At 46.1% G+C, this 12,822-nt stretch overlaps 1 protein-coding gene across 1 annotated transcript in view; it reads right to left on the reverse strand.

Moving 5' to 3' along the window:
* Positions 1-12,822, reverse strand: part of ipo13b (importin 13b) — a 31,127-nt gene that overhangs the window by 7,146 nt on the left and 11,159 nt on the right. The window contains exons 3-18 of the mRNA XM_084163790.1: positions 12,158-12,283; positions 11,111-11,254; positions 10,600-10,812; positions 10,256-10,509; positions 6,183-6,323; positions 5,408-5,549; positions 5,111-5,277; positions 4,533-4,653; positions 4,309-4,456; positions 3,964-4,145; positions 3,830-3,856; positions 3,293-3,427; positions 1,762-1,914; positions 1,549-1,629; positions 1,254-1,391; positions 1,008-1,104 (exon numbers count right to left, since the gene is read on the reverse strand). Coding sequence (XP_084019916.1) covers positions 1,008-1,104; positions 1,254-1,391; positions 1,549-1,629; positions 1,762-1,914; positions 3,293-3,427; positions 3,830-3,856; positions 3,964-4,145; positions 4,309-4,456; positions 4,533-4,653; positions 5,111-5,277; positions 5,408-5,549; positions 6,183-6,323; positions 10,256-10,509; positions 10,600-10,812; positions 11,111-11,254; positions 12,158-12,283 — 2,269 coding nt within the window. The remainder of the gene's footprint in view (positions 1-1,007; positions 1,105-1,253; positions 1,392-1,548; positions 1,630-1,761; positions 1,915-3,292; positions 3,428-3,829; positions 3,857-3,963; positions 4,146-4,308; positions 4,457-4,532; positions 4,654-5,110; positions 5,278-5,407; positions 5,550-6,182; positions 6,324-10,255; positions 10,510-10,599; positions 10,813-11,110; positions 11,255-12,157; positions 12,284-12,822) is intronic.

Raw genomic sequence — 12,822 nt, forward strand, 5'->3', positions numbered from 1 at the left:
TTTTCTGTGTGGCTTACAACCATCCATGTGCCAAGGGGGTAGGGGCTGGGGGTCAATTTGGGATTGGGTCAATAGCACCCCTGACCCCTGACCCCTACCCCCCCCACCCCCCAAAAGGTGAACACTTGGGAGGCAACCCTTCCCTTCGCTGTTCCCAGACTCCAAAAAAGACCCCATCCCCCACCCCCATACAAGCCCCCACCTTACAGGCTTATTCAGTCGGTGCAACCCAAATAGAAATGCAATGTATAGAGCCCACACAATTCCCTGTTCTGTAAAACTGAGAGGGCTGTCTGTTCTACACAATACATTTCTACATGAACGTTGTTCTGCAACAACATTCTGTAATGTTTTGTAACGTTGCACCATACTGTATAAGATACAGGCCACAGTGTAACATTTAAGGTCACCTGCTCAGAAAGAGTTAAAGAAAGGGAGGAGAGGAGGAGAGGCAGCCATTATCAATCAAACACAGTCAAAGCAGAAGAGGGGGAATGAGAGGAGAACTAAAAAGGGAGAAGAGAGAGGGCTAGACAGTATTCAGAAACAACCACTGGATATTATCAGTGTGAAAAACAAAAACTTCCTTCTAATGCCTTTTCTTATCTAATTCTCCATAGCAGCACAGGAGGACAGAGGATGCATCTCAATAGTCTAATGTGACTTCCTCTCCTCATCGCCTCCCCTTCATCTGTACTCATCTAAAAACACAGGGCAGGTTAAAGCAATATGGTGCAACAGGTGCTTTCAACTGTCCAGCTCCAAGTAGAGGAGACGAGGACTTTAGACTATTGAGATGCAGCCATTGTATTTCCTCTGCTGCTATGCAGGTATTAGATGACACACACGCAAAAAGCATTTCTCATGGAAGCCATGTTCATTCTCCATGGTCCTTGTTCTCCTGCTCTCAGGTGAAAGCAGGAGTGTGTGTAGGTTTGCCTGTCAATCAAATTCACCCAAAAGAAAAACAGACAAATATCACCCCCCTCCCCTGCAGGACCCCCTACCTTGCTGGAAGATGGAGAGTGTTACAGAGGTAACCAGCTCAAATAGAGCCTTGATTGGAGGGAAGTGGTCCGTCTCACTGGCAAATATATGGACCATCTGTCAAACACAACCACAGACGGTTTCACACTGGTCAAGGTGTTTCTGTGAGAGTGAGTGTGTGTGTGCCTCTGATGCGTGTGAGTGTGTATCGTGTATGCGTGAGTGTGTTCAAGTGTGTGTGCGTGTTTAAGTGTATGTGTGTGTACCTGTCGTGTGAGGTCCAGTGCTGAGGCTTGTGGTATGGTACTGTACATCTGTCCTAGCATCTCACTGAGCTGAGACACCATGGGGGCAAAGTCATGGAGCAGAGTCTTCACCGACTTCTCAAAGATAGCACACACCGCCTGGGAGGAGGGAGGGAGAGAGAGAGGGGGAGGGCACGGTGAAAGGAGGGGGAGAGTGTAATAACTGTTTATTTTCAGCTGGTTCAAGTTGGATTCTTTTAAGCTTCATATATTAAAACATCACTATTGGTCTGTTCAGTGTGTGCTTGTGTCTCACCTCCACCACCTGAGAGTCGTTGAGCCACTTGCTGAGGACCGTCTGAATGAGAGCAAAGACCTGCTGTAGGACCACCACCACCTAGAACACACACAGGTTAGTTTGAGTAACTTAGACAACGCTAAACATTCCCACAATAAAAACGCTAAACACTCCAACTGAGCTTGTGTGTGGCTGGGTGTTGATGATGGTGATGATGATGGTGTCTCTCACCGGGTTAGGTCCTGGTGGTGGCGGGGCTGTTTTGACGGGTGGCGCGGTGCCCTCTCCTGATTCGTCATCCTGCTTGCTGATGTCCAGCGTAGTGAAGAGATTGGATAACAAACCCAGGATGTGGATTATCGCTAGTTTATTGGACGGGTTGGGCTGGAGAGAGAGATGAGGGAGGGAGAGAGAAGAGAAAGTAAGTCATTACCTTTAGGGAGCCATGTCTTAACGTATTAACGTGTGTTACAAAAAGAAAGATAGTGAAAGAACATGAAAGAGAGGGATGACGTGAAAAGGACAGAACTTCTTCTGAAGAAGTGAAAGAGAGAAGAGATGATTTTGGGTGAGTCAGTCAGTTGATAGCTTCATCTTTCTGCAGATTTCACACGCTCTCCAGGGTGACAACACTAATTAAAGCTTTGCTAGTACCCATTTAATCACCGCTCTGTATCCATGACAACGGAACTGTGGCGTACAAGGGAGGCGTAATGCAGCTGGGCTGACTCCCTTCACTTAATGAGCAATGTGTCATGTTGCTACTGAACACACACACACACACACACACACACTGATGCAATACACAATTCAGAGTTGAGATAGGTGTGTGCAACTTGGACTTATGCCTAAATCATTCATTGACATCAATGGGCGAAAATTTGAGTGAAGTGCACAGATCTTAAATCAGAATACCACCCTAAATGCATAAAAACAGAATGGTTGTACTGTGGCTTATAATATAGTGGAGGTGCAGTTTCACCTCTTGCCTCAAGGTGCCAGTGTTTGTCAGGCTGCACAGACAACCTGATTCCTAGTCTGACTTCATGGCTATAAATCACACAACCAGACAGGTAGAAAGGGAGAGAAAGAGACAGGTAGGCAGCGAGAGGAGAGGCAGAGAGGAGAGAGTGAGTGAGAAAGTGTATGCGAGTGAGAGAAAGAAAGGAAACTCTTCATTTGAACTGACATCTCTTTTCACCCAGACACTCAGGTCTCTGCTGACTCCAGAACAATAGATCAGGGGAGAGAAACGAATTCAACACTGATAATGTCAAATCCTTATTTTTAGTTAATGTCAGCTCCTTATTTTGAGAAAATGTCAAATCCTTATTTTTAGCTCCTATATGAAGGCCCGGATTCATTAGACCTGACATTTAATAAAGTCAGAATCTGGTGTGTGTGTGCTGTGTCAGAGTGAGTGTGTATTATGTCCCTGTGATTCAGTAGCCCATGGTGTAGTGATCAAGCCAATCTGGTCCCACAGAGAAATGTTCAACTACAGTGGAGCATCACAGATATACAACGCCTGTTCATATGGACACAGTCCAACAGGGAGAGAGAGAGAGAGAGAGCGTGTGTGTGGTGTGTGTGCAATACATATATATGTGTGAGTGTGTGGTGCATCCATGCAGACACAAGGTCTGTTCATATGGCCCCAGTCCAACAGAGAGAGGAAAGTATGCCACTTTAACACTGTTACCACAGTGTGTGTGTGTGTGTGTATGTGTGTGTGTGTGTGTGTGTGTGTTTGTGTGTGTACCGTCTCATCAGCTAGTTTCTCAAGTTGTTGTATGTAGGGTGTGATGAGGGAGTGCAGGTTCCTCAGTATCTCCTCCACAGGCAGAGCAGACAGCAGGAAGCCCAAGGCCTGCATCAGCCACATACACTGACTGGTCTGAAGTGGGAGAGAGGAAGGGAGGAGGAGAGGTTGAGGAGGAAGAGAGAGAGGAGGAAGAGAGAACATTATACATTTCTAGGCCATTGAAAGATAATGTGACTCTTTGTGTAAGTGCTCTTTGCTAGCTGCCATCCATCAGTCTTGTCATCAGCTTTAACCTTGCTCTTTGTTTTCATGACTGAATGAGCTGACTCATTCTATGGTCTGGTGTACACTCTCTGTGCTTTATTTAAATGTATTGAATACGCTCATTGTTGCATGTATCAAATGCGCAGATAATAAAGTTATTTGAATTTTGACTCTGTCCCAGACTTTCACTATACATGTTTCGAGTGGGTTCAGTGAGTTGGCACATTGGGGTTATGGCTTGAATTATTTCCAGAAAGGACTAGAACTGACCTTGTGAATCTGCTTGATCAGCACCTCCTGCGAAGAAAAGAGGGTAGTAGAAGTATCAGTAGAATTATATTATATTGACTCAAATGTAATAAAACATTTTTTTACATAAAATATGATATACAGTATACACACACCTGTGATACAGCCACTATATTGGTAGCGTAGGGTGGCAGGTCGTATTTGCATTCTCTGCAGATCTTCTTGAGTGTGGAGACAGAGGAGACGGAGAGGTCTGGGTTTCCCAAGGCCTGGAGTACCAGAGGTAGAACACTACTCAACATCACTGGGTGGTCCGCCAACCACTCTGCTAGAGCTCCTACAGGGAGGGAGGAGAAAAATATAGTGGATGAAAAGACAGTAACACTGTACCCTACAGGAGACTGATGCTTTTCCTGTTAATTCTTTTTCTTTTTCTCTCTTTGTTATTACCTGGATGAACAAAACACACAAAAAAAAGACAGCTATGACCGTATCAATACCTATAGTGAACATGACGGTGTCTGCCAGTTGGACGTTGTTGATGTTGATTCTGGGGATGAGTCCGATCAGGCCTGGGATGACATCAGAGTAGTTGACATCTATTGTCTCCGCTATCGACTGGAACCCATATAGCAACGCTTCTGTATGCTGGAAGAGACAAACGGCTTCAGACAGTGTGTGGGTGTTCAGTGTGTGTGTGTGTGTGTGTGTGTGAGATATGTACCTGCCATGACGAGGCTTGTTCTGTGTTGGTCAGTATTCGTCCTAGTTTCTCATACAGGTTACTGAGCAGCTCAGCTCCTAGCATCTCATACACATACATCAGAGTGTCTGAGATATCCACCCTGGAACACACGTGTTAAGTCTTAGAAGATAGAAGTTTAACGCATATCACCAACAGAAGGCAAGGTTTTGTTATGGAGGGGGAACAATCAATACTATGGAGGGAAAGTGGTGTGCCACAAGGTTCAGTTTTGGGTCTGCTGCTTTTTTCTATTGAGTTAATATGTACAAATCTTGTGTTTACACCTGAAATCAAGTGAAATAGAAGGCACCATTTAACTGTGCAGGGACTAACAGCAGGGCATGATTTTATACTGTGCTGTTAAGTAATGTGCTTCTGAGCATCTGATGATCTGTTACTCAGACAAACGTTGTCATCCATCAGACATTTGTGCCCTCTCAGCTGCCACTTCACTTACAGGCTGTTACAATCACAGACACGCTCATCTGCTGACCAATAGACCTGTCAGCAAATCACATTTCTCTCTCACACACACATCCCCATCCACACTCTTGTACCTGTAGATCCTGAACTGTTCCTTCTCATCTGAGGACCATGATGCATACTCCTGGTCGGAGGGGAACTGGGCTTTATGCAGCAGAACATCCACCAGTTGGAAATACACTGGTCTATACACCTGCAGATACACCGCCTGTCTCTCGGAGTCAAACGACATGATGTCGTCCTGGAGAGAGAGAGTGTGTGCTGTTAAGTGGTGGTATTCTGAACAGGGTAGTTGGGGTTGGGGTGTAATGTTAGTGCCCGGGGTTAAAGTGTAGAGGTCTGGGTTACAGTATAGGGGTTAGGGTGCATACCTGTAGTGTGTACCAGAAGGTGAGTGTGAGGGAGCTGGTAGTCTCGTTGACTGGGTAGTGTCCTGGTATCCCAGTACAGAACATGATCATGTTGACCAAAGCCAGAAAGCCCTGCCAGTGCTCTACCTGCTCCAAAAGAGCCCTGAGGGAGAGAGAGCGAGAGAAACGGACAGAGCCAGGTAAACTAGGTCAGTAGTTAAGGAGAGTGAGGTGGGACAGGCAGGGCTGTTTCTCTTGATAGAGTGAGGTGAGGTGGGACAGGCAGGGCTGTTTCTCTTGATAGAGTGAGGTGAGGTGGGACAGGCAGGGCTGTTTCTCTAGATAGAGTGAGGTGAGGTGGGACAGGCAGGGCTGTTTCTCTAGATAGAGTGAGGTGAGGTGGGACAGGCAGGGCTGTTTCTCTTGATAGAGTGAGGTGAGGTGGGACAGGCAGGGCTGTTTCTCTAGATAAAGTGACAGGTGAAAGGTTAAGACTGGAGATATTGACATATACAGTGAGACATGAGGCCTTGGGAGACACTGCAGAATAACACAATAACAAACAGCTTGTTTACCAGGGTGGGCCTGCACTTGAAACTGAACACATCATCTTATCCGATTATTTATTGATTGGTTTGTGAGAATTAATCCAGAAGCATCAATTATGTCACCAAGGAGTGTGAGAAGGGGAAGTGAAAGGAATGATTGGTTGATGATTTAGAGGGGACAGCGCACACTCACACACAGCTGTATTTTAGTGTACTCGTGAGGACCTTTTGGGGACCAACAAACACACCTGGAGTGGTTCTCGCCCAGTGCGACAGCGATGCGACAGATTCCGTGTGATGTCTCCATGTCTCCGTTCTGGACGGCATCTCTCAGCTGCTCCTGCAGGGACAAGACCTGGGGCACCAGCTTCAGCAGCGTGTTCACATACCTACACATAGAGAGAGAGACAGAAAGATATACAGAGAGAGGGGGAAAAAGAGAGTGATACAGAGACAGAGAGGGAGAGCGACAAGTGAGTTAGTTCACATACTGTACCAGGGGAAAAACTGGAGGCGTGTGACTGTCTTGTTTACTTCAAACTAAATATTTTCCCAAACCATTCTTTCTCTGATCCTGTGAAGACACGCTGCACACATCCCCCCCTCTTCCCCCCATCCCATCCCCGCCACACAAACATCTTTACTTTTCACCAGCTCCATCTCTCGGTTGCTTTGTTTAATTTCTCTAGGTTTCAATTACTCTGGTCTGTTCTTTCTGTTCTCAGCCCTTTCTAATATATCTATTGTCTTTCTTTCTCTCTGGACGCACAGACACACACAGTACCAGTCAAAAGTTTGGACACACCTACCCATTCAAGGGTTTTTCTTTACTTGTACTATTTTCTACATTGTAGAATAATAGTGAAGACATCAAAACTATGAAATAACACATATGGAATCATGTCGTAACCAAAAAAGTGTTAAACAAATCAAAATATATTTTATATTTGAGATACTTCAAAGTAGCCACCCTTTGCCTTGATGACAGCTTTGCACACTATTGGTATCCTCTCAACCAGCTTCATGAGGTATTCACCTGGAATGAATTTCAATTAACAGGTGTGCCTTGTTTAAAGTTAATTTCTGGAATTTCTTTCCTTCTTAATGCGTTTGAGTCAATCAGTTGTGTTGTGACAAGGTAGGGGTGGTATACAGAAGATAGCCCTATTGGGTAAAAGACCAAGTCCATATTATGAAAAGAACAGCTCAAATAAGCAAAGAGAAACGACAGTCCATTATTATTTTAAGACATGAAGGTCAGTCAATCCGGAAAATGTCAAGAACTTTGAACGTTTCTTCAAGTGCAGTCGCAAAAACCATCAAGCACTATGATGAAACTGGCTGTCATGAGGACCACCACAGGAAAGGAAGACCCAGAGTTACCTCTGCTGCAGAGGATAAGTTCATTAGAGTTACCAGCCACAGAAATTGCAGCCCAAATAAATGCTTCACAGAGTTCAAGTAACAGACACATCAAAATCAACTGTTCAGAGGAGACTGCGTGAATCAGGCCTTCTTGGTTGAATTGCTGCAAAGAAACCACTACTAAAGGACACTAATAAGAAGAAGAGACTTGCTTGAGCCAAGAAACACTAGCAATGGACATTAGACCGGTGTAAATCTGTCCTTTGGTCTGATGAGTCCAAATTTGAGATTTTTGGTTCCAACCGCCGTCTCTTTGTGAGACGCAGAGTAGGTGAACGGATGATCTCCGCATGTGTGGTTCCCACCGTGAAGCATGGAGGAGGTGGTGTGATGGTGCTTTGCTGGTGACACTGTCTGTGATTTATTTAGAATTCAAGGCACACTTAACCAGCATGGCTACCACAGCATTCTGCAGCGATACGCCATCCCATCTGGTTTGCACTTAGTGGGATATTGATGAGTGTCCCCTTATTGACATTATCATGAAGGCTGCTATACCACCTGCATGAAAACAAGCCACACACACACACACACACAGTGTTCATCTACCGTAAAGCACCTGTTCCAATTCTCCTCTTTCCCCCGACCTTCAAAATACACTCTCTCTACCTCTCTGTCTCACACACTCACGCTTTAGACACATGTGCTTTCACAATGTAACCCCTTCCCCCCAGCTAAGAGTGCATGACCTGCATCTCCAAGTCAGCCCATTAAAAATGAATACAGAGTGCAGACTGCTTTGTGCCTGTGTGAAATCTGCTCATAGAGATGACTAAATCTCCCAGGGTGGGCTGTTATTTAATGCATTAGTGTGCATTTCTGTATATTTCTGTGTTATTCAGAGGGCACTGTACACACTGCATGCGTGTTATTCAGAGGGCATTGGGGTGTGAGTATGTGCGTCTCTTTCTCTGTTGTATGAAACCTGACATCCTATAGATTCCACTGAGACACAGACTGTCTGCCGCAGACACACAGACCTCCGCTTCCCGCTCTCTCTCTCCCTCTCGCTTTCCCCCCTACCATTTCTTTCTCCTCCCCATAAAACTCTGTGTAATGAATTTGACAGGCTCCTCCCTCTCTTTTCACCTCCATCTTTCTCCTCTCTTCCTCCCCTTCTCCTTCTCTCTGTTTAACCACATTACAGTCAAGTCATTTGGGAGAATGCTATTGGTCCAACTGCATCCTGTTGCCAGGCAACTCATTTCCCCATCTCAGAGCGTCACCGTAATTAAAGGGAGGAGAGAGGCGGAGGAGGGGAGATAGGGAGAGGAGGGCAGAAGGCAGAGCGAGAGAGACGGGGCGGAGAGGAGGAAAATGGGGGAAAGAGAGACGGGGAGAGAGATGGAAAGATTTTAAGTGAAGGAAAGGGAGGAAGGAAGGAGGGGCTAATGGTCTGGGGATAGATAGTGATAGCCCTTCTGCCCTGACTCGTGTGGCCAAACACATACACACATGCGCAGGCACACGCAAACACACACCAAGTCCTTTTCAAATCTAATTGAGTGTTTTCGGACTGGGCGATATGGCCTGAAAATCTTATCTCGATTTTTCCAAACTTTCACAATGTATATCTCAATTTGTTTTTTAATGTTTTCTCGTAATACGCTTTGCTGTACAATTAAAGGTAAAATACACTGCATTTCAACCAGTTAGCAATAATCTAATGAATTCAGGGATTGTGAAATTATACCTAGGCTAAATATAAGACCTCCACAACCATAAGACCCACTAAACATTTTTTTCAATAATCACTGATCTGGCTTTCATGAAAATGCCCTTTTTGTTACAAATGTAACCAGAACCATGTATAATGCACATTCACTGATGAATATAAAATACTTTTTATTTTAAGTTTCGCCAACTTGGATCTATTTGCTAGTTCACAGTTTAATTGTTATGAACAAACCCTTCTGTTCGTCTCCAACTGTTTGAACAGCACGCTAACCTGTCCACTTTGTTAAGATCTACCGTATTTCTCAGAATGGAGCAAAGGAGACGAGACCAAAAAGACAACATGAGAACATAAACGCTCATAAAAACGAAAACTATATTTAAAAAAAACTTGATTCTTGCAATACATACATTTGAATTAATCAAATTAATTCGATATATCGCCCAGCACTAATATGAGGGCCATTTTCATACCTCCACCAGTAATATTGGCCTTATTTTAGAGCAATAAAAACAACCCACATGTTGAGGAGGAGACTAGCTATTAGAGCAGTACTGTGTGTCTTGTGTGTGTACTGTGTGTGTCAGAACAGGCCTATCAGCAGTGTGATCACACCTCCAACCTGATGCCCCTAGGTGGATGTTGCACCTCTCCCTACCTCGCTCATCTTTCTCTCCCTATTTCTTTCCATCCCTCCGTCCCTCGCTCGCTCTCTTTGTTTTGGGGAGGGGGTACTGGGTGCCTGCCATCGGAGCCAATCGGAGCGCAATGACATCGCCCCCCAGCTCTGTAACCATGGTAATGCCAGCCAACCGAGAAATGCCTCCCCCCTCTTCTCCCCTCCTAGCAGTCAGCTCTCCCTCTATTCCCTCCATCTCGCTCTCCCTCAACTCTCCTTTGCCTGTATTTCTCTCTCTACATCCCCATTTCCCCTCTACAGTAGCTCTTTCTCTCATATGCCCTTCCCATGCCCACTGTGCTCTTGGCTGCCATCTTTCCCTCCCTCCTGCTCTCCCTCCCTCCCTCCCTCCTTCGTGATGCTCTTCCTATCTCTGCTCTGTCTCAGTCTTCCATGTCTGAATCTGTTGCTCTCTTGGCTCTCTTCAAACAATACCCCCCACCTCCTCCCTAAAGCAGACACTGACTGCGTGTCACCTTGTGTGTTTGTCTAAAGTAATTGGATTGACTCACACTCACACCCTCCCCTGGCCCCGTACACACCTCTGGGAGTCGGGTTGTGATATGGCATTGACGATAGCCTCCACGGCGGTATCAAACAGCTCAGGGTCTGGTAGAGCAGTGAAACAGTCCTCCACCAGTCCTTCACTCTCACTGAGAGGGACGTCCAGCAGCACCCAGGAGGACAGACAGCGCAGGACACGAGCCTTCACTGCCCCGGGACTGTCCCCTCGACGAAGCAGCTGCTGGAGGAGTGGACACACTGACCCCCACTCACGACCCAACGCACCTCGCACCTACAGACAGAGAGTGGTGAGTAGTAGGTGGATGTGTGTGTGTCTGTCTATTGTGCCCATTGGCACCCCTCAGTCTCTAGCGCCTCTCACCTGTCCCTTGCGGTACTGCGGCAGGCGGCTGGTCTGGAACTCTTCAGGCAGGACGGTCAGTAGCTCCAGCAGGGCCAGACACCTGGCCCGGCCGTCCACCCCCCCTCCCTCCTCCTGGAACACACGCACCATCTCTGGCACGGCGCCCGGCCACGCCTCTGGCATGGTGTTCAGGGCCAGGGAGGCCAGCGCCACACACAGACGCGTCAGCACCTTGGAAACAGGATCACAACGACGTACTGTCATCATTGCATTTATTATACTTTATGGTTTTTAAGGCATTTAGCTACCACCAGTTATATGTATTTTCAATGATCTAATTCAGAGATGGGCAACTGGCGTCCGTGGACCAATTCAAAAAAGAACTATGGTATGGATGTGGGTACGCAGACCCACATGAGTTGTGTTTTTTTGTGGCCCCAACCCCCATCATAGTTGCCCATCCCTGATCTAATAAATTATTCCATCCATCTACTCATCCTCCCATCCATCCCTCCATCCATCTACCCACCATCTTGGACCCGGAGGAGAAGCAGGCGATCTGAGAGAAGAGTTGAGTCTTCAGGGTCTCATACTGGTCAGAGGGGATGTCAGACCAGTAGCGGGATATCTTAGTATGGAGGGCACTAGCCCCAAAGTACTGGATCTCAGGAACCTAGGGAGAGAGAGAGGGTTAGGTGTGTGTGTGTGTCAGGGTTTCCGTTAGCCGGCTTTTGGCCCCCCTAAAAACTGAAATGCCATTGAATAAAATTGCCGTCGGCCAATTGGTCTGGGAGAATTTTAAAAATCCCATTGCGAAAATGCATTTTAGCCCATTAATTGATTGAAATACCAGTCGACGTAGCGAATTATTTTATAAAGACTTCCATATGCCATTGAAACCAGTAGCCAGTTTTTCTCATGTTCTACTGCTTTTCAAATCAACTTTCTTTCATTGACCAGTAGCCAAAGGCACAATCCTAGTCATATTAGCAACCCATGTTAGTTGTTACATCTTTAGATCTCCACTCATTCTAAATTTCGATTGTATATTTTAATCTCTGTCTCATGAAACCGCTCGCATCTGCAATGTGCTTTTGACAACGGTGTTTTCCCGCTAATTGAATTATGGAACGAACATTTGAGTGTAGCCTACTGCCTTGTACGCATTGCTGCTATTATAATGTGAAGAAATAATAGTTTATCAACATTTTAAGCTAAACGTTCTGATCCGTTTCATGAGCCTCATTTCTCATTGTAAACATTTCTACTACGGAGGATAGTAGATTGACATAGGCTAGTGATGTTGCGGTTCGTTACTTGTCTTGTTGGCTGAGGAAAAGTAAATGTGGACAGTTATTCTAACAATTGCGCATCGGAATTCGGTAAGAAGGACGCACACCGTTGCATCCTCGAGTTGCAACGTGGGTGGACGCCCTAATCAGGTTACACACCCAATGCATTTAGGTCCAGTAAATTTCTTAAATGTCCGTTAATAAAAATTCTGCCGGTCAAATGTCCGGCGCAACATTTTCCTAACGGAAATCCTGGTGTGCGTGTGTGTGTCGGTATATCATACCTTGTCAGGGCTGAGCAGGGCCCAGCAGAACTGCCAGGCCTGAGGGGAGACCTGAGCCTGCATCAGCCACTTCTGGGCCAGGTTCTTATTCTCTATGTTAGGGTCATAATACAACTGGTGGAGCGCCTGGGGGGGGGAGGGGGGGGGAGACAGAGAGAGAGAGAGAAAGATCGAGAGCGAGCAAGAGAGAGGGGGATGGGGGAGGTATAGAGAGGGAGGGAGAAAGTCAGTATAATTGCAATAGCTAGACTCAGCAGGTTGTATGGAGACTCTAGTATGACTGACTGACTGCTGTTATAGAACACCATCAATACAGAGAGTATCAAGAGGTGTCTCCAGTTACATACTGTATCTGGTGTGTAACACTACTTAGCACCCTGACCAAAAGCTAGTGTAGATTGACATCATTGTCTAATAAAGAGAAGCACCTGAAAGGATAAATGTCTGTGCAGCGTCCCTTTGTTTCCTTTGAAATAATCCCTCAGCGTTGATACACGCAGTATGGAGAGGTCTCGGGTTGTGTGTGTCATACAGATCACAGCCTGACTCATATTCCAGTCCTCCGCTGTTCCACGCTGAAACACTGCTCTATCTGCATCTCTCACACACACGCAGCTGCTCCAATAGTGAATCTGCCCAGCTCAAGCAAACCCTCTTTACTGAGG

Source organism: Coregonus lavaretus (assembly GCF_964263955.1).
Source record: "Coregonus lavaretus genome assembly, chromosome: 6".
Classification (NCBI taxonomy): Eukaryota; Metazoa; Chordata; class Actinopteri; order Salmoniformes; family Salmonidae; genus Coregonus; species Coregonus lavaretus.